Consider the following 21,820-nt stretch of genomic DNA (forward strand, 5'->3'; position numbering starts at 1 on the left):
GTCCTGAACCAGGCGGCAGCGTCCCGAGAAGGGGCAGGAAGCGTTGAGTCCCCAGTCCCCCCGCTGAACTGGCAGCTCGCGCCGAGCATTGTAGCCGAGTGTGTTTGCAGTGTTTTATGGGGCATAATCTGTTGTCATCGAAGCCGATGGCAAATTCTGTACTTTCTGCAGCTGACACTAAATAGGTCTTTTGAAGGTTGTAATTTCTTGTTTAACCAATGCCAGTTGCAAATACTTTGTGCTGAGGAATAACCCCTTAGCGCCAAGTAAAATACAGTGGAAGTCTGTGGCATGTTTTTCAGTGTATTGTTAGTTACAGCCCTCCTGACAGAGCACATTCTATACTGAAGATAAATGCTTGGGAGCCTCTTGCCAATTTATGTCCGAAAGGGCTTTTCTTGGATGTCCTCTTCTCTGTGGAAAATGCTTTTCTGTTTTTCCAGCAAACATTTAATGAACTGTGCTTAAAAGAAAAAAAGGACCTATTTCAAGACCAGACTGTTCTGCTTTAGTTGTCTCTGAGCTGGTTTGTGGCTCTTTGGGCGCTCAGATCTTTGTTGCACCACGTTGCGTGGCAGTGGTCTTTGCATAGCAATATGTATGTTCCAGGATCTGCATGCGGTATGTTTCGTTCCACCCAGCACCGCTCTCTAAGTTGTCCCTCGTGCCCAAAGTTGAAGGGCGTTCCCAGCTGACCCATCTCAGAAGATCCAGGTTCTGACCAGGCTGCAGGTACAGTTGTTAGCATATTAGGACACTGGATTCCCATGCTGGGATCTCAGTCTTTCCATTTGAATGCAATTTCTGTGACCAAGGAGGGGCCTGAAAAGCTGGTGTGAGTGGCCTGGGGCTGGTCAGAGGGATGTGCCTGCAGGGATGTGGCCTGGCGATGGCCCATGGCCAGGAGCTTCATGTCTGGCTGCTCACAGCTGCTTACCAGTCCCGGCTCAGCATTTCTGCCGGCGCTTCCAGCACATGTCCTGGGACCTGAGGCTGGCAGGAGAGCGTGTTCAGCCTGAGCCATGGTATCCATCCATGGTACCCCTTTGTGGGAGGTGTATAGAGAGCTGCATGAGGAAGAGAAGGAAGGAAGCCACCTCTGACAGGGAATAACCTGCACACTTGCTTCTGTGACCAGAGAGGCTGGTTGGTGGAGATTTCCCAAGTGAAGTGGAAGGCTCTTGAGCTTTCTAGCTGTGGAGCCCCTAACCTGAAATAAGTCTATCTCCCTTCATTTATGAATCAAAACCAGCAGTTTTTCTGCAAAGGGTTAAGAGCAGAGCCAGCATCGATGTGGATCCTCACTGTTAGCACTGATGATAGCTAGGAAACGCGGTCTGCAATATTCACAAATACACTAACTAGCATTTGCATACGCAACTGGAATGAAATAGTTGCTGTGTACCTTCATACCATATACTGAAAGTGTTTTAATTACTTGCTGTTAATTTATTCTTTGTGCTGTGAAACTCAACAGCATGAATGACACAGTTGTAATGTGAATGCATCCCACTTCTGGTTTATTTTGAAGTGGTCTGCTTTTTGTCTGCACCTCGTAAGTATGGGACTACTAGATGGGTTATGAGCAAAGAGAGTGGCACAACACATCCTCCAAGAGTGGGATGTCTAAACAGATGGGCAAGGTGAAGCAAGGAAGGAAACGGAGGCACAGACTGGCTTGCTTACAGTCGTTTAGAAAGCTGGAGCCAGGGAGTTTCCCTGGCTGCCAAATCCCACCCTGCTCCTCTGTCTGCTGTCCCCAGCTTTGCTTTTGTGCTGGTTTTGTTGCCATCTCCCAAAGCTCTTTCCCCAAATACAGCTTCATCGAGAGCATGGCACATGGTGTGGGCTTCAGGGTCATGAGTCTGGCAGAGACCTGATGAAGTCATGTCATCAGTCCTCCTTTCCCCCAGGGCAAGATCAAATTTGCACATGCTGTTTGACCTATGCTAGTCCTGACACTTGTTCCTCTAGCTCTTTTTAAGGACCTCTGACGACGGAGAAATCTGTATAATATACGCTAATAATTCCCATGAACTTGAATCTGGTGGAAGGTCATTTACTGATTTCAGGAGGACTTTTATCTGGAGCAAAATCCCTCACTCTGCGCTTCACCAGGAGTCATTGGAGGGGGGGATAGTTTTAAACCTACATGTACCTACTGTGTTGAATGTGGCCCTGAGGCTAGGCATGCTTTCTCTAAATATCCTCAAACGTCATTGCTTTTCTAGTGAAAAACATCAACTGTCTCCCATAGGTTTGGTTCAATAGTTTTTTATTATTTGGAGAAATATTTTTTTCCCCCACATTTTCAATTGCAATTCATATTCAAATATCAGGGTTTTTGGCTTAAAAGTACTTTGTACTCAACTTTTTTTTATTTTTACTCTAATTGTTAGTAAAAATGGACATAATGAAATAACCAGCAAATGATTTTGCCAGAGGGTTGATCAAAAAAATTATGTTTTCCTAGAGAAAAAAATCTTCTGTTTAAAAATTTCTCATTAAACCTAATTGGCATTTCTGGACGTGACTGACACTAGGAAGTTTGAAAAAATGCCCATGCTAACAGGCTGGGGGACAGGAATTTGCTGTGTTTGACAGGCTGTATACAAGAAGGATGCAGCACTGCAAACTCGGCAGCGTGGCTTTGCCAATGTGTCTAGACAGCCCATCTCCACGGGGGAGAGAGAAGCTTATTTCCTGGACCTGCTCCATCTGTGGTTGCTCTGATGAGACAAGACCACTTACTGGTCTGCTTTATCGATGGAGACTTTGCATCCAAGCTTTAGGGTTATGCTGAGCTTGCTCAGCCCTTGTTGCATGGTGACCAGGTGTCTGCTGAACTGATTTGGGCTCCCGCAGCTGGCGGGATGCGGCTGTTGGAGCAGGAGCACGGGGTACAGCGTGGGTGCATAGTCATGTTTCTCCAACTGTGCTACCTTGGGTGAGCCATCAAATCTTTTGAGTATCTTCGAGATACTCCTCTGTTAGGTGAGGATGTGCCTAGTCTGGCAATGGATGTAATTAATTTGCTAGAGCCTTTAAAAAGCCTTAAATTCTGTTAAATTGTGCTAGAATGGCAGCATTCATCTGCTAGCCCTGAACCAGACTGAAAGCAGTGCTTTGTGGCTGAGATATCATGCATATCCATACAGGTCCCCTAAATTGTCTGATCCTCCAGGTTAGAGTATCTGACATTTCAGCCAGATTAAGGGCAGCAATCAGCAGATATCCTGTAATATATTCATCACCTGGAGGCAAAGATTATTACTCTGTATTAGAAATTGTCATTTCCAATATATCGCTCATTTGCCCCAATTCGCAGGGGCTCTGACAATCATTATTCTGCCTTCTCTGCTGGGACTTGTGCTTTTCAAACTGCAGTGAACTTTGTGGAAATACAGAGGTTTCCATATTTCAGTCTTTTGATTTAAAATCTCTAGATGATTGTTCAACTCTGGCAGGGAACCATTCAAAATACATTCCAAAATATTCATCATTCCAGCAGGCTAAGAAACATAAGATGTAGCAATTTATTAGCTAATGTGAAATGCATTTGCCATCCAGGAGAGGCTAAGGATGGAGGTGGATCTGAGCCTGATTTTCCTTCACATCCCGTTGAGCTGGGGCACAGAGCACACTGGAGCCCGTGGTCCATCCCATCCGCCCTCGTGTTTTGCTGAATATTCCTGTGTCCAGCAAAAAGACCCCAGAGCCCAGCAGCACAGTCCCTCCTCCCTGTCTCCTGGCCTTAGAAGAGCACGTTTTCACTATGGACCTGGGAAAGAGAAAGAGTAGTTTTGAAATGGCCCTGCATGCTCCAATCCCTTTGCCTCATGTAGCGATACAGGATGTAAAGGTCCTTTATCCCCCACTCGAGGAGCACGCTCCAGGTCAGGATGCTCAGCCCTTGGAAGAGGCAGGTGGGCTGGATGCTGACAGCCGGGCTCAAGTTCTGTTACTTCTGGATCTCAGATGCCGTTGTTTTTCCAGTTGTGATGAAGAGGGACCCATAAAATGCATTAGCAGTCAAAGTCTGGATTTCTAAGTGAAGCTCTGCAGCACCTCTGGTCCAATTTGCTTGGTAGGGGCAATGGCAGTGGTGGTCTGATTTGGTTGAAACATATTTGTTCTTGGATGGTAATGAAAGGGGAGTGCAGCCTTTGGAGAGCCGGTTTTGATGTTCCCGCGGTGGTTTGCACTTCCCCTTCTCCTGGACCGTGGCGCCCCATGGTCCCGGCACAGTCATTCTGTGCCATGCAGTTTGCAGTCCTGGATATTTCAACAATAAACAGATGAAATATCCATTGAGAACAGTGTTTCTGCTTACCGGTGGGGCCCGCTGGCGTACGCATCCCACTGGTCATTGTCTGTCTGCTCGCGCGAGTCCCACGTACCAAAAAAACACGTCCAAGTTGATTTCCAGATCCAGTTGAGATGGGTATGTTTAATAATGGCACTTCTCAGCAGCACAGTGGGCCTCCGTGGGGACCTGAACAAGCGGAGACATTCATGAAGCCGGGCAGCTTGAGTCAGTCTTTCCCGGTGCGGGCGGGAGATTGCTGGGTAACGTTTGCAGACTCTTGCGGCTGCCACAGCAGTTGGAAATGAGCCAGTTGAAAGGCCTGAAATGCCAAGTGGTTAATCTGCAACGTGTATATAGGCTGAAAAAAAATCCCCCCCAAAGCGGCCCTTTTCTATCGTGGCAAAATATTTTTCTCTCTCCTCTCTTTTTTTTTTTTTCCTTTTTTCTTTTTTTCCATTTTTCTTTTTTGAATTTTTTTTCTCTTTTTTCCCTTCCCTCCTTCCCCCCCCTTCCCCCCTTCCCCCCCTTTCCCCGTCTTCCCCCCCTTTCCCCCTTGCCCCCCCTTTCCCCCCTTTCTCCCCCTTTCTCCCCCTTTCTCCCCCTTTCTCCCCCTTTTCCCCCCCTTTCCCCCCCTTCCACCCCTTCCCCCTTCCCCCCCTTTTCCCCCTTTTCCCCCTTTTTCCTCCTTTTTCCTCCTTCTTCCCCCTTCCCCCCTTTTTCTCCCTTGTTTCCCCTTTTTCCCCTTTCCCCTTTTTCCTTTTTTCCTTCTTCTCCCCCCCTTTTTTTCCTTTACACTTCTGTTTCTTACAAAATTATCTCTGATTTTCCCCCATATAAAGTTTTTCTAGCTAAAGTTCATGAGGATTTTTTGCCACTTCTTTTTTAAATAAAGAGAAAATTTAGTAAAAGTACTGTTGTCCAGAGTTCAGGTGGCTGTGCAGTGGGAGGGGGACTGCTAGTCCGCACTTTGTGACTTCTGGCTGATGCATCCTTTCGCATGACTAGTAACAGGGAGGTTCAACCCTCTGAATCTGTGGCCATCAGAAGAGGGTGGAAGTGGTTTCCATCTATTTTGGTCTCCGGGACTACTCTGAGGGCTGGAGAGACCTTGAAAAGACTGAAGCGTACCTTCCTGAAGGACTGGAGCAACCGTAGTATTGTCTGTGTTGTGCTCCTGGCTCCAGTACACCCCATTAACCCCTGGGCCAAGCACCAGTACTGCATTGTTTTTGCTCTCTCCTAAGGTCTCCTTCCTGTGGAAGGAATCAAAATCCACCCCACACTTGGTCCCTACAGCGAGGGAGCCTCCTTAACACCTTCTGCATTTTTTTGTTAAAGTTTTGTCCCAGCAGCTTGGTGTCAATGGGCATATCGGTCCATGAAACCTGGGGCATAGGTGACATCTGTTGGTGATTCATGTCCAGCTATAGGACACTTCTGTACATAAAGAGAAAGGGGGCACCAGGTAAATACAACAAGAAAGCAGGTGGAAATAATACTGTACGTCTTTTGATTAACGTGTAACCCTATGGAGCTCACTGCAGGAGAAAATGAGTGTGGAAAATAGATTAATAACCTGTCCTTGCCTAATTGTCACGACAGTTGTTGCCACTGTCGTGGATACCACAGCTGGTGGTATCCAGGTGGATGTGGATACTGGCGCCTTCCTGGTGCACCAGTCTGCTTCTGCAAGGGAAATCCTTGCTACACGGTCAAGCGAAGAGCAGCGGTGACTCTTAAGAATACTCTCAGCAGTTGTGCTGGTTTGGATATACACCGTGTGCATGATAGAGTTAAAAGGGGCAGTGTTACACAACTTGGCTTTTCAAGCCTTTGTAGAAAGGACAAGAAAGGATGCTGGAAAGGAGAGGAGAAAGATGTTATCCGGAATGAAATAGAGCAGGGAAGGGGCCAAGAGTGTAGAGAGACAGCTTTGGAAATGAGAAAATACCAATGGAGCGGGGCGGAGGTTAGGAAGTTTGATCTTGGCTGCATGAATGCTGTTCCTAAAATGAAAATCAGGACACATGGCATGGGAAGGGGAGCTGGGGGGAAGAGAATGTAGGCGTTGGAAGTCATTCTCCTGACCTTGCAAAGCTGCGACTTTACACGTGTTCAGCGCTGCCAAACACACTGATCCCAGGTCTTACCCAAGAATAAGGAAGTGTCTGTGAAGGCTGAGGTGCTCCAGCTCTCCAGGGAAGGTCTGGTGGTCATACTGGCACCAGCGGCTGGACATCATCGCAAAGGAGTGCTGCTCTGGGAAGCACAGACCCATTTTAGATATAATACCTTCTGGTATGGTCATGGAGTTTGGCTGGCGGAGCTGTGTGATTGCATTTCTGCTCCTCTGTCATGGGTCCAACGCTTTTGCGGCATCAGGCTACCCTAATGAGGGACTTGGGGGGAACTACAGCCCCCTTGGATCCTGTCCCCTCCCGAGCCTGGTAAATCCACCCCGCTGGATTGCTGCCACGGTCTGGTGGTTTGGTTTCTTTGTCAGTTACAAAGTGCAGTCTCACAGAACATGATTTGCCGCTGGCAGGCTTTAAAAATATGTGTTTGCTTTTGATTATATTTTTTTTTAAATTAATTTTCCAAGGATCAATGTGGTAATGCATATAAAAATTACAATATGTAAAACAAAGTATAAAAGCATACAAGGAATTCCAAACGCATAACATACTGTGCCTTGGAGCTTATGAGATCCATACAGCACTTATTGTATTATGGGAACACTCTGACCCCAAGACCCAGCGGAAAGGCTTGTTAGAAGAGCAGGACTAAGCCATGTGCCTTATGAGCTGTAGGATGCCCAGAAGGAAAACCCCAGCGAATATAAAAGCAGAGCTGTTACAGCAGAACTCAGACTGGTCTGTGGGACCTAGGGGGACTTTCAGTGGCTTTGTATCAATTTCTGGAGAAGGAGGTATACTTTTGCCCTCGCAAATATTGTTCTCCCAGTAATTAACACTTAATGTCATCTTTTTCCAGGGAGACTGTCTGGTTTTCCATTGGATCGTGTTTACTTATTTTTTTTTAATATTTCTTCTGTCAGCTCCAGCAAGCAGGAACATAGATGTTGTTAGGGAGGATGCACATCTTAGCCACTATAACTGCCCACGTGCACTGCAGGTTCCCACCAGATGAGAGGCAGAGCACCAGAGCTGAAACCACCCTGAAAAGGAGTTTTGCCTTGTGTTTGCTGTAGGGTAGGGCTTTTAGCTGCTAGGGAGGAATTCATGCTGTGGGCCAGGAGCAGAGCAGGTAGGGGTTGCAGGGAGACTGGATCCCCAGCTCTGCAGACCCCCAAAGGTGCAGAGCAGAGCACAGGGGATGCCTCTGCACTCAGGTCCCTGCAGTGCCCAGTAAGTCCGAGTAAAGATTGTTTGCATGCTAGAAACTTGTTTTCAGGAGCTTCGAGGTGTCTACACACTCTCCATCAGGAAGGCCACAATCCCAAGACCTTTTTCCTGGTGGGCAAGAGTCACCAGGTGGTGCTGTGCCTTGAAACCCACATGGAAATGCCCCTTTTGGCCATGGTGCAGACAGTGTGTCCTCTACTTGAGCGCCTGTCCTGGCGGAGGACAGCGAGGGTTTCGCTGTCAGCCCTGGTGAAGCCGTGGTTGTACAGGACCTCAGTGAGTTCCCGTAGTCTGGCAGGCAGAGCTGAGTGCAATGGGAGACCATAGGCACGCTATCCATGCAAAAGCTATTCACAGCTCTGTAATGATATGTAATTGTTTGTATGTGGTCAGCTAAAAATTATCCTGATAGGTTCCACATTGCAGACACTTTGGAGAGGAACTGCTGTAGTCCCGCGGGTAACGCTGAAAATACACACGCTTTTCCATTTAATATTAAAACTCGGATTTTGTATGAAAAATTCAGTATCGCCTTTCTGAAGTTCCATGCTCATGCACAAAATAACTCATTTTTTATTTGCAAAGGTTGAACCTGATTAGTTTACAAGATAATCAAAAGCGAAGGCTTTTGAAAGAAATATAGCATCTGTTTAATTGTTTTCTTTCTTTTTTTTCTGTGTTCCTGTGATCTTAACAAGACAGGAACTTCAGATACTTGAATTTTCTGTGTAATTGAAATAATTTGAGGTCTTGTACACAGATGGTGCAGAAAAAAACCAAAGTAAACAGCAAAGGTTAGAAAAAAGCTCAGCCGGGGTCGTGTAATGGGAGAAAAATGATCGTTCAGAGATCTCTGTAGTCTGACCTGTAATCACAAACACAAACCTGCTGTTACCACGGTTGTACAGCTGGGCTTGGTATCGCTGCTCATCAGGGCTAGCTTCAGTACGTGACTTAATAGGCATTTCCTACCTTAACATATTTAGTTTCCTTATAAGCATCATCTTCATTCCATATTGCCCACATTTGTGATGTCTGGTGTAGGGTATTTATAACTTCTGTGTAGCATTTGCGTACCCTGAAGTTAAACCTTATTTCCATTTGAAAATACTTTTCATGCACGGAAATACATATAAACCTAAGTTCATTCTCTCCTGGGAGCTTTTAGAAAGATAATTCATACAGCTTCAAGCACAAAATCTTATCCGTGTGGGTCCCTTTGCCCCTCTTCTGTCCCTGCTCACATTTGGTGAAGAGGATGGATGCTGCTGGGTGATGGGCTCCTGCTGCCCAGAGGAGTGGGGCCCCTCCAGGTGACGCTCAGGAAAGGAAGCTGCAAAACCAGTGATTGACCTGGCCATCCAGCCTGATCAAAGACACAGAAAACAAGCTGAGGGAAAATAGAGGTGTGAGGCTTTCCCCCATTTTCTGCCAAAGTGATGTTTTCAGGCTGGAAAGTGAACTTTGTTCTGGCCAGGCAGGGCGCTGAGCTCTGTTGGTGTCTGTCAGCTGGTTTAGATGAGGTGCAATCTCGTCTGCATGCAAGCGATGGTGGTGGGACCCCCTGCCTGTAGGCAGCCCCGTTCTGCGGCACACTAGCTCGTCTCCAGCATCCCGCATGAGTGGAAAATCACTTGAGACCTGTCTCAAATCAGTTGGAGCAGGGCTTTTTTATCAGATGGATTTTGTATGTTCCTGTCCCTGCTTCCCACTCCCCTTCCTGGTGCCTTGTTTTAGCTTTGATTAAACCTTTTGGGTTTGGGGTTTGGGTTTGGGTTTTTACGATGTAAGTTGACAAAGCTGCCACGCACCCAGAGAGTTGTGATACTTTGGAGGGATATAATTGAAAGTAAAGTAGAGCACGAATAAAACTGAAACGAGCCTACAAAGGGATGTAACTGTCTGGATGGCTGGTGTTGGGGAGAGGAGTCTGCCCTGAGCCAGGGGGGACCTATGGAAATATTTCTACTCAAGCTTCTTAAAATTTAACTTTAAACCCAATAAAAAACTGGTTCCTCTCCTTTCTAGACTCCTTTTTAATGTCTTTCTCCACTACTCTGAATAAAACTTTATCTTTTTTTGGCTTGCAGGATTTTTTTTATTTTAAAAGAGTTTTTAGTTTCTAGATTTTTTTCCCATGAAATAATTTGTCTTGTTTTCTCTTTAATCTGTGTCCAAACTTTAGCAGTAACTTCTTATTTTGAAGGCTATGATTATAATGTGATTCCTTATTTTCTTCCTGGAATCCTTTCTCGGTTTACAGTTTATGTAACTGGTGTGACAAATCTTTCCTGCCTTACTATATATGATATTGTGGTTAAATGTCTCTGTCCCTCAATTAAATCCAATTGTTTACTTTCAGTTCAGATCCAATTAACGTACTATAATAGCTGGTTATGGACTTAATAGAACAGATCAAAACTTTTCTAAACTGCCCACACAATGCAAATCCCATCTGGAAATTAGTTCTTGTTCTGACCTGGAATGAAAGCAAGTATGCACAAGCATTCCTGCAAACTGGGAAATCCAAAATATGTTGTGGTTGCAAGTATTGGTGGAAAAAAAATACTGATCTTGTAATTTATATGTAGGCATTTAGTTCTCAACTCTGTTTTGCTTTATAATGCATTGTATTTTCAATATGGCATCCCAACAGCAGACATCTGATGGTACCCCAGTGATGGTCACAGACACTAGGGCAGCCGCTGTGCAACAAGGAGCGTCTCCAAGTGTGGATCTGCCTCATTGCAAGAGGAGATGAGCAAGGCGAAAAACAATAGGACATACTGTATCATCTAGGAGCAATTAAAAATGCTTTGGTGTGTCCCAGAAGTGCGTGCGTTTGTGACACCAGGATTTGCATGTCATGGGTGAATGTAGAAATAACATGGGGAAACACAAATGTGGAAACAGGAAACAAAATCCCCCAGCCCAACATGAAACATTGGGATTTTGAAATGAAATTCCCAGATTTTCCAGCACTGGGTTCTGAGAGGAGAACGTGCATTTCAGTCTCTCTGGGGGATGCATTTGCAAGCAGCTCAGCTTTTGAGAACGCTGCTTGTAATAAAATATTTCTGATTAAAAGAATGTTGATGAAAGACTTCTGATCCATCTAAAAAGCTTTATAGCTGTTTTCCTTTTCTCTGCGTTTCTGCTGTCTCCAGTCACTAGTGCTGTCAGCACTATTTAGCAATACCATTTTTCACTGTTCAGTGTTGTTTCCTGATAAAGAAATAATGGCAGAAAAAAAAAACCCAAAACCCTGCTGACATGTTGAAGGCAGCCAGTGACTGCTGTGAGCAAGGTGACATTTGCAGACACCTGGGGTTTAGGTGTCTGCATTCCCTCGTTAGCAGTTTTTAATCAACATATGGCATGTCTGGATGGCAAAATGCAAGGAGTGATCAACCCAGCAGCACTCTGGGCTAATACAGCTTTTTTTTTTTTTTTTTTTTTCTTTTCCTGCTACTCAAGTAACTCCTGTAGACATTTGGATCTAGCTGTGTTATGCTGTTCCAGAAGTGCAGTGAAACGAGATCTCAAAATCCTATCCCTGCTGTCGCAGGTTGTGCTTAGCTGTCGAGCCACCTCCATCCGGCTACATCCTGTACAGGGGGTGACTCATGTCCCTGCTCCGTGCCAGCTGATGCTGGAGGTATGTTAGCCAGCGGTGACCCGACCGTGAGTCACTGCAGCGCGGCCGTTGCCTGCAACTTTCCATTTCTTGGCCCTGCTATTTTTGGGTCTGGTAATTACGAGGTGAGCTGTGAATCACCGGTGTCTCGCTGTACGCCAGAAGGAAACCAGGCAAATTGTGTTAACGTGCTTGGCAGGAGGGGTTCTTGTTCTCCAGCATTTTACAGGCTTTGGCCCTTCTTCTTGCTCCCCAGAGCGATGCGCTCACCCTTCCTCATGTGTAACTGTCACGCAGGATCTGAGCAATGGCCAGAGAGCCTTGGGCTCATGCTCCCCCCAGCCAGGTGTCATCTTCTGGGCAGGAACTGATTCTTCAAAGGCCTGGAGGGGATTCCCAAGGGGTCCCAAAGGCTTTTGCAGATTTGTTCATCCAGTCAATGTAGGCAGGATATAGATTAGAAAATAACATCAAATGGGTAACTCAGAAGGAGGCCAGACACCCATGTGGACATTGGCCTCTATGGCAGCTGGTCTTGCAGTGTTTCAGCCATTCAGAGGGATGATTGTGCCCTGAGGCTTGTTCTTCACTGTTTGCCGTGTTGTGTGGTGCACAACAGCACAACTACATCGAAGCTCACCAGCAGAGCCAGGGGAAAGCACTGACCCTTTTTGTAAAGGCTTAGATGATGAGTCAAGGGAGGAATGCACAGGACTTTTCTGCTTCTGTATAAGGGATGGACCCCGTGACAGCACTAAACCCACCCAGCAGGTAGAAGTGCATGTATAGTGCTCTGCACAAGCAGTGGTTAAATCCCATCCCTCTGCTTCACCGCTTCGCTTCCCACCACCTAAGCAGGATAGATTCACCTGTAGCCTTGTTTTAATGCACCAGGATTCCTAGGTGCATTTGTTTTTCTTGCACGTTTCTGCCTCTGCCGGTCCCTTCCCAGCTCAGCTTTATGATTCAACGTGCCTGTTAAGAACTGGTCTCCAAACACATCCTCTCAGATACAAGAAAACCGAGGACATATTTTTGCACCCAGGAATCCCCAGGCTGAAAAGGAGTCTGCTGGGGATCATCAGGCTGTTGGAGAAGGATTGGGGATGGAGCCGTAAACCTGCAGGAATTTGAAAAACCTACTTTAATTTAAGAGGAATGTCCTTTTGTTCCCAAATGGATGGGCCTTCCTCCAAAGGCATTCAGGTGCAGTAACTGTTACCAGATGGGCTGTGATAAGCAACACAAACAGGTGGTGAGGACAACAACTGCAGACTTTAATTTCCTTGTCAGCTTCTCCCTGTGCCTTACATACCCCCTGGAGAAGAGATGAGATGTCATAGTTGTATATGGCAAAAGGAATGACCGTTGAGGGGATATTCTGCAACTGTATATGGCAGATCAAGCCCTTGGACTCTCAGTGGTGAGACTGTCATCTGGGCCAAGAAGCACAGTGATTAACTTAAAATATAATTCACTAGCACATGCATTTGTATAGATACAATGATCAATATACTTTAATGCATGCTGACATGTATATTGGCTCAGATCCTCCCAGGTGTAACTACTGTTTTTCCATGTAAGACAGTGGTACCATGCTGACATTGCCCACCTGGGGTTCTGCTCAGTGTGCTTGGGAGCATTGAAGGCTGGGGCTGCGGAAGCATGAGAAGCCTTGATGATTTTGGTGGTACCCCCCACACACCAGAGGACTTGAAGAAAGACAAGTGCAAGGTGATGGCATACCAGTCCTGCAGCCTGAACGGGGCTGTTTTATGAAGGCAGCAGTGGCCTTGCGCTCCTGTAGGCTGGTGCCTTGCTTTCTAGCAGATACCTTCAGTGTGGCTTCCTACAGTAACTGAAGTATTTGCTGTGCTGTGACTGGTGTGATGAGTGAACATGCTTTGGTACAGGTAGAGTAGAAGCAAAACCAGTGTCACAGCCTCCAGCTTGTTTTAATAAAGAGCTTTCAAACCCCTGGAGCCATCGCTTACTGCTTGCCAGTACCTGAGAGTGCCCATGCATTGATAGCTCCATCGCTGCTTTTACATTGGCATGTGCAACAGCAGTGGAAAAAAGAGAGATGGTGCAGAGCAGATATTTGCTAAGAAAAGCCATTTCATAGTTATCTCAGCACTGATGTTGCTCCAGTGATCGTAGGCACAGGCAGTAGTGATAAGCGTGACTCCAGAAGTATGGATGTACTGATTTGTTGCTGGAGTAAATACAAACCAGGCACAAAACAATATATGCTCTTATTCGACGCACAGTTTGTTGCTCAGCACCTTGCTGGCCTGGGCAAGGCGAGGGGCCTGCTGGAGAGTGCACAACTCAGTACACACATTCCTCAGTCAATAGTATCCAACGCACTTATGCTCAGTCTCTCTCTTACTGGGTTTTTCCTTCCCAAATGCAATGCTATCCATGCCTGTCTGACTGTATTTCCATGTCCTTGGCTTGCAAGCATACAAGTGAAACTGTCTTTTGTGCTTGTCTCTTGTTCAGGCCCGTATCAGTCATGTGTCATTTCCACTGTCTGACATCTCTTTGTTCACAGCTCCCCATCTCTGCCCAAATTGACACCTCCCGGTCTGAATGAAGGGAGAATAAGAGAATGCAGTCCTCATTTAAGCCAAATGGAGCTATATACAGAGAACAGGATTACCTTGGCTGTGTTAAGCCCAGAGTAATAGCTGTTTCCTTGCACTTCCCTTACTCAGAGATGGGCACACCTTCTCAGTCAGGAAGAGCTGGCAGAGGACTTGTGCTCACCCCAGAGGGCTGTAATATGTCCCAGTAAGGGTAGTCCTTGGAGATTTGAAGCCAAGAGAACGGGTGTTCATGATCCTTTATGGCCAGAAAAGGTTTCTAGAATTGTCTGGAATGGGGAGATGCATTTCGGACTTTTTTGTTTCTTTTTGGAGATAAGGAAGTTGAGGCATGGGGTAGCTTGAGGGAGCTGATACAAGTCTTACAACAGTTGAGCTGGGAAATAAATGCTTGGGGTCAATGTGCTTTCCAGCTCCTTTTTACATGGGGACTAACACGGTGCAGCTAAGGTGTGGTGTTGAAGTTGTGCAAGCCCCTTTCTAAGCCCTTTCCGTCTTGAAACTGTTGAGGTTATTCACCCCATTGCTGTGGGCTCTTCGCTTTCTAGCCTTTCACACCCTCCAATTTTCTCTCCTAGACGATCAGCTGAATTCAGAAGAGAAGAAGAAAAGAAAGCAGAGAAGGAACAGGACTACCTTCAACAGCAGCCAGCTCCAGGCATTAGAGAGGGTCTTTGAGAGGACACACTACCCCGATGCCTTTGTACGGGAAGACCTTGCACGCAGAGTCAACCTCACTGAAGCCAGAGTTCAGGTAATCACCACAGCTTGTATCCATACACACCTCACCTGGGGGGAGGTCATCAGGCCATTCCAGTATGGCAGTAGAAGTCCTCGAGGTCTGCGTGGCACACTAGGGTCACCAAGTTTCTGGGTCATGCTTTATTGCAGTCCCAAGCATGCCATACCTTGAGGAGGACTGCCAGGCCTGATCACCATACATACCACCCGCCCAGTCATATGTGTTCATATGGTTCATTCAAGGCCAAGATGTTGGATTTGCTGTGATCAGGCTGCTCACGTTATCTTGAGCTGCTCAGCTCTTATCTTGCAAGCCTGCACCTTCCGAAGGTCAAAGCAGACCGTGGAACATGATGTCTTGTACATCACTCCCAGGCCTTGCTGCCTACAGCATGGGATAGACCTGGTCCCCCAGGAACTTCACTGAGCCTGTTCCTCACACAAGGGCTTTATCGGGGCAGACATGACATAAGGATTGTCTTGTCATTAGAGTTTCCAATGACAGGCATGCCAAAGCAGCCTGCTTTTAGAGTTCTGTCTTGCCCAGCAGGGCAGAAGTGGTGTGGTGAAAGGGTGAGTGTTGCAGCAGAGCTGGCTGTGATGATTGGTGGGTCTGTGCACTTCCTATTCCAGGTGTGGTTCCAGAACCGGAGAGCCAAGTTTCGTCGGAACGAGAGGGCCATGCTGGCCAGCAAGAACGCCTCTCTGCTCAAATCCTACTCAGGGGATGTGACCGCTGTGGAGCAGCCCATAGTACCTCGCCCAGCTCCGAGACCCACCGACTATCTCTCCTGGGGTACCGCCTCGCCATACAGGTGAGTGGATAACCCCTCTGGGGCTGATGAGTTTCTGGCATAATATAGAGCAGCCTCAGAGTGTCCCTCAGACAGCTCTAATGGGCTGTTTATATTCACATGGGACAACAGGAGGATACACCAGTTTGACCACCCCACTGTTTTTCCTTACCTGTGTTCCCATCCCACCACTTGCTGCCAGAGCTGCAAAGCGGTCTTGGTTCAGCATCATTGTGGCTCTCTGGGATTGAGGTCCATGGAAGGTTGCAGATTTTTCAGTGGTGCCTCCCTGCAGTTCAGGAGGTTTCAAAAGAGGATCAGGTAGAAGTACACAAAACCAGAAGGGATTGCACTCGCTTCCCTGGCGCATCCAGTTTAAAGCAAGGAGGAAACCTCGCCATGGGACACAGATCCAGGGGAGGCTCAGCCACCACACAGTGACCAGAAGAGGGAGTTCTGTGGCTGCCCCATGGCAGTCAACTGCTTGGGATGCAAGGAAGTTCTGGGAACTCACTCCATGCGTGTTGCTTCCAACTCTCCCCTCAATGGTCAGCACTGAACTGGTAGGCAATTTCCTTCTAGTTGCTAGAGCACAAGCATGTGTGTGAACAAGCTGTGCTGTTGTGTAATGCTGTGGTTTGCTTGCAGTAAGGACCAGGTGTCTCTGGATTGCAGACTGGTGTTCAGTGTCCATCTCCTGTGGCGAGCACTGCTTAAAGGGTGGCAGGAAGGAAGTGCAGATGTGGTGACCCCAGTCTGCTCAAAGGATCTGGGATTTCCATGCATGTCACAGGCCTCCCTCTCCTCCTCCATACCATCCACAGCCCAGCAGGAACTGGGTGTGGATGCAAGTTCCACAGGATGTATTGGTTTGTGGGGAGCCAGCTGGCTTATAGGCAGTTAAAAATGAGATTAGTGGGTATTTTTTAGCACAGTGGCTTCATTGTTGGTCAGAACCTTGGAGCCTTTGGCTGGATCTCTTCCTGTTTATCTGGCTTGATCACAGACATCTTCCCACTGGCTTCCGGGAATAATACCAGGCCCAGGACCTCTCTTCCTTGGTCACCTTGACCCCCTTCCTGCACCCAAACATTGTTTGCACTGTTATATTCTGCAAACATATGGCTTCCCTGACAGTTTGCTGCTTCAGTGCCATGGGATCCTCCTTGTGCACCCTGTAGCTCCAGAACAAGTCATAGGTTCACCTGCTCCAGATACTGAATAGGATGTTTTCGATCATGACCAGTTTGGTCTTAGATGGTCCTTATCCTCTGGATTTTATCTGAGGACTGCTGTCTTGCAAAATCCCCCTTTTTAGGGCTAAGGCGCTCTCTCTGTGAAGTGCTCCTTGGTGTTGCATCCTAGGGAGGAGCTTGGGTGGATGCGTTCAGAGGAGAGAAGCACAGGTCCTTCCCCACCCCACTGAGACTGCTTTGGTCATAGTACCAGGTCATGTGAGTACCATGAGCTTGAATGCTCATGGCTTATTTCTGCCTCTCACACTTTTAAAAATAGATGGTCCCCAGATGTTTATATGAGGGTCTTCGTAATGTCTTCTAGGAGAAGACCCTGCAAACGTAACTTCCAGGGACATGCCGGGAAGGGCTGTCTGGAGCAGCTCCGGGCAATGAGAAGCCCAAGGCATTTGGGATGTGGGAACAAGGAGAGTAAGGGAGAAGGGAAAGCCTTGGGGATGGTTTTCTCCCAATGAGGACCAGACTGGGCTGTGCCTCTCCATGGTGCAAAGACACATCCTCACTGTCTTCCTTGTCTTAAGCCAAGATACTTCAGCAAAGATATTTACAGCTTACAGCCATCCCCACTGTCTGACATGCCAAACCAGGATGGACTGTCACCCTTCCACTGCCCTGCAGAGGAGTAGGAGACGTTGGCAGAGGAGCTGGTTTCCACAATGTGGGGTGGTCAGGACCCTCAGACACTTTCTGTTCCCCAGGCTTTCTAATCCTGCTGGGCATCTCTTAGCAATGACATTCATCTTGATGGGCACCCAGGCCAGGTTGTCACAGCCTCATTCAGGCTTTGAACTGAGTAGGGTTATTAAAGTATTGCACACTTGGTGAAAAACAGCTGTGCAAAGTGTTTGCAGGGCCCTCTGCCCCTCCTCATCTCCCTGGCGCTGCTGTACTGGCCCCTGATTAACAGCTAGTCAGGAGAGGGCTGAGAGTAGGGCTGAGAGCTGCATTGGCCAGTGCTGTTTTCACTCTTAGATCTGGGGAAAGTTTTCAATCAGTGTGTTTATTCTCCAAATACATTCAGCCACAGGTCAACCAAAGCTATTTTCAGATCTGTGTCACATAGATAGCCAAGTAAATACTATTACTTTTTTGAAGTTGAAATGTTTTCCTTAGGCATTTTTCAGCATAGGTTCCTAAGAAAACAAGACTAGCAGTCGTGCTGTCAGCCTGCACTTCCCACTCCAACAACCTTTGACTCTATGGGCCATTGAAGACCATATTTGAAAGAAGGATTTTCAGTCTCAGAAACATGATGTTCCTCTGTGTTTCATGAAAACAGGCAGCTGAGCAGAGGAAGGAGACTCTTTGTGCCTGAATGGGGCAGAGGGAAGGGGCAGCAGGGTGACTTCAATGCTTACTAGACCTTAGAGAGTCTCTGGACCAACACTTCAAGCCATACTGATGTTTGGAGACAGCCTTCTTGGGCACTGGTCCCTGTGCAATAACTTTCTAAAAGAGAGTGTTTCTGTAGATTTTTGGTTTAGCAGTGATTTCACTGGGCAACAGTAATTTTCCCCACACCTCTGGGGAGCTGAGAGCACGAGGCACCCCAGAATTCTAGACCAGACATGGGCAGCAGTTATATATGGGTTTTGAACGGGACATTGTATACTCAAGACTGAAAATTCCTGTTTTATCTAAGCAAGGGCACCCTTGAGGCTCCTCTCATTTCTTCCAGCACAAAACCATGGCAGAGATGCACCCTGTGGGAATGGGTTCTGTAGCGGCCATCAGCTGTAGACACTGCAAAACTTTGCAATGACTCCACAGGCAACACTGGGCTTCTCACCTGGCTGCTGACTTGTGGGGAGAGGTTAAAGTTACCAATCCAAAGCCAGCCACATAGATGGGGCTGAGGGGGTGCATGGCCAGCTGGGGAAGGCTTCAGGCATGCCGATCCATCGTGTCCTGGACCTCGGCAAAATTCACCCCGTGTTGGGCAGTGTCGAACAGCCCTGAGCTCCAGAGGTGCATGGGGAGCTCTGCAGATCTTCCTCACCAGGTCATCTGCTCGGGCCTGCTGTGGCTTTCTTCTCTGAAAGGTTTGGGGTTCTTCTGAAGGAATAAATTGAAAAAGGATGGGTCTATATTTTTAAGGATATGCCTGTATTTTGATGTGTGTTTTTTCATGTCCAGCCTCCATATCCTACCAGCAGCTATGAGCAGCTCTCAAAAGTGTCCTAAATGTGTGATCTTCTGGGGAGAGTTCTGGTGCTTTTCCACGAGTCTTACCTGTCGTTTCCGTGGGTGTAAGCTGTTGTGTTTCCACCCGTGCTGATGCAGAGATGACAGTTTCTCACTGAAGAAGTTCTTTTTTCCCTAATTAAATGTGAGAAATAGGAGTCATTTGGCCTGGGATGAGACCTACTATTATTGCCTGGTCTGGATCTCCTGGAGGCTGAGGATTCAGACAGTGCTGAATTGCATTTAAACTCCTGGCAAGTCAGCTCTGCCCTGCAAAGTCAGAGATATTGCCAGTGCTTTGGGGCGAGCATGCACGCCCACGGCCTGGATCTGTATGTGCAGCAAACGCCAACCTCTCTCAAGGGGGATTTGCTGTTGCAAAGGCTCTTCCAGTTGTGGAGATCAGTGCTGGAAGGAAAAACAAATTTTTTTTTTAAAAAGGAAAAAAGCAAGCTGTCTCATTTCTTGGGCTGTGGGTGGAAGAGAGCGTTTCCCAGAGCCTCGGATGTGAGCCACTCAGGCAGGCGGTTGGAAAGGGTCAGCACCAGACCTCAGCTTGCCTCCAGCGTAGCATTTGTGGTTTCCTCCTGAGCATGCTAGCTGCATTAAATGAGCATCTCTAGCTCACCTCCTGTTTTTCAACTGTTTTTTATCTGTGGACCCATGTATAGGAAATGTAACACGTTGGATAGTTTGCTGTTTTTTGAGGCAGGGGTGTTGCATTTTGCAGAAACATGGGACACATGGGTTAAACAAGTTTTCTAGTGGTCTGGAAAGCAGATTTGCAAGTTTTTGGTAGGATAAGAAAGGGCTCTCAGGCGTTTGTTCACCCTCTGCCGCCAGAAGTAATGCTTTTCATGAATAAAGACATGATTTGAAGGGAGAAAACTGTTTTGGGTTTTTTCCCTTCAGTCTTTAAAACATGCTGTATATGATCAGCTGAAGTTTTAAGGGAAAAAATATGGACATTTTAATTCCAAAATGCTGAAACCAAAGAGCATCACGATTGTTGAAATGGGTTTTTCCCAGAGTGTTTCTTTAATGTAACATGTGTTTCAGAAGTGACGTGGTTTCACAAGCAATAAAACCAGCATCATGCTCTCATCAAAAAGACATTGCTTCCAGTGGGAATACTTTTAAGGACACGGTCTAACTGGCATACCGCGTGCCCTGACCTCATTGTAAACCTTTTGGGTTAGGAAATGGGAAATGGAAATTTTCTTACTGACTTCAACCAACCTTGGTGTTGGCTATCCCTGGGTAAGTGAACTGCAGCGGAGAGATTTACAGGAGTGTTAAATAAAAAGTAGTGATGATTCCCTGCTCACATGACAAATACATCCCACAGGTATGGAAACCCCAGGGTTTAGCCTCACTGCAGTGCGCGTCTGCTCTCTGCGCGGTGTGAAGACCACGTCTGACGGGGTGTTTCTCTCTTTCCATCCCACAGCGCCATGGCCACCTACTCCGCCACGTGTACCAACGCCAGCCCGGCACAGGGCATGAATATGGCCAACAGTATTGCCAACCTGAGACTGAAGGCAAAGGAATATAGTTTACAGAGGAATCAAGTGCCCACAGTCAATTAACGACTGGAGGCAGCTGTCTTGCAGAAGGAGAAAACACAACAGCACCCGTCCTGCTTCGCAACTTGTTTGTGCTGAAAGAAAAAAAAAACACCAAACAAAAAAAAGCCACAAAAAAAGGAGAAAAAAAAAGAAGAAAAAAAGCCAACCCTAACCCAGAACTGAACATGGGGACCAAACTGGGAGCAAACTGAACCGCTCATGAGTGACAAGGTTCCTCCTTCCTTTTGGGATAATGCCACCATTGTTTTTTTTTCTTGTTATTGTCAGGTTTATTGCTTCTGCTCAATATACTACGAGCTTCTTCAGTAAAGGACGGTCTCACCCTTGTTGGTTTCCATTTTCGTGTGGGACTGCAAAAAGAAAGCTGCCGATCTCAGCCCGTGGAGATGTCCCATCTGCCATCATGCTGAGATGCGAAGCTTGCTCCTCCCCCCTGCCCCAGCTCACCCTAGAAGTTGTTTGGTCACCGCTTTCCGTTGTATCTGCCTGACCCTTCGCTCCTCCGGTCCCTTGTGCCACAGAGGCAGCGCCACTACAGTTAGCCTGCGAGAAGCCTGTTAGTGCAACGAGATGGGGTCATCCTGCCCGGGTTGCTTGGACCAGTCTGAGACGTGAGGAAGATCTCCTTGGGTTCCGCAGCGCTTCATTGCTTTCTTGGGTACTTCTGGCACTGCTGCCTCAAAAAGCCAAAGAAGAGAGAAAAGCCAGCGTGGGTGTGTGAGTGGGGGGGCGTAGTGGGGGGATCGCTCTGTAGTGCCAAGAATAGGACTGTTAGGACACTCCTTTCTATGCCTTACAGTTTGTGCCACAGGGAAAGGCGTTGTCCAGATGCATTTGTTTTATATATACTGTATATATTTATATATATAAGATATACATGCAAGCTTGGTTGGTGTTTTTTATTAAACAAAATAAAGTCCATTGAAAATATTCGGGATGTTTGTGCTGCATCCAGGTTCCTGAAGCTGTGCATTGAAATTCCAGCCACAGCCTCTCTCACCCTTCTCAGAGCTCTTCCCAGTAGCCTCGGGCAGTGCTTAAAATGGCCAGCTCACGTCTTCCCGTGAGAAACCCCAAAGAAGTGGCGCTGGAGGGAGCCACGCTCCTTTGCAGCTTTTCCCCACAGGCATTTACAGCTTCATAGAATAAAATGAGGAAGGTTCATGTGGCTTTTGGGAACACACAAGGACATCCCCATGGAAAGCCTCTCCCAGCCCTTCTGAGGATGGGTCATGTCTCAGCAGGGAGCATCCCATATGAAGACTGAATCTCCCCCCAGTTCCCATAATGCTGCCCAGTGAGGCTTGTCCTGTAGCCTTAACTGCTCTCCTTTGCT

At 47.2% G+C, this 21,820-nt stretch overlaps 1 protein-coding gene across 1 annotated transcript in view; it reads left to right on the top strand.

Moving 5' to 3' along the window:
• PRRX1 (paired related homeobox 1) overlaps positions 1 to 21,400 on the top strand; it is a 40,759-nt gene extending 19,359 nt beyond the window's left edge. Inside the window, exons 2-4 of the mRNA XM_075097044.1 lie at positions 14,499 to 14,674; positions 15,295 to 15,476; positions 20,346 to 21,400. Of these exons, the coding sequence (XP_074953145.1) occupies positions 14,499 to 14,674; positions 15,295 to 15,476; positions 20,346 to 20,484 (497 nt within the window). The 3' untranslated portion in view covers positions 20,485 to 21,400. The remainder of the gene's footprint in view (positions 1 to 14,498; positions 14,675 to 15,294; positions 15,477 to 20,345) is intronic.
• Positions 21,401 to 21,820: the final 420 nt, after the last annotated feature.

The sequence above is a fragment of the Phalacrocorax aristotelis genome, chromosome 6 (genome assembly GCF_949628215.1).
Source record: "Phalacrocorax aristotelis chromosome 6, bGulAri2.1, whole genome shotgun sequence".
NCBI classification, from domain to species: domain Eukaryota; kingdom Metazoa; phylum Chordata; class Aves; order Suliformes; family Phalacrocoracidae; genus Phalacrocorax; species Phalacrocorax aristotelis.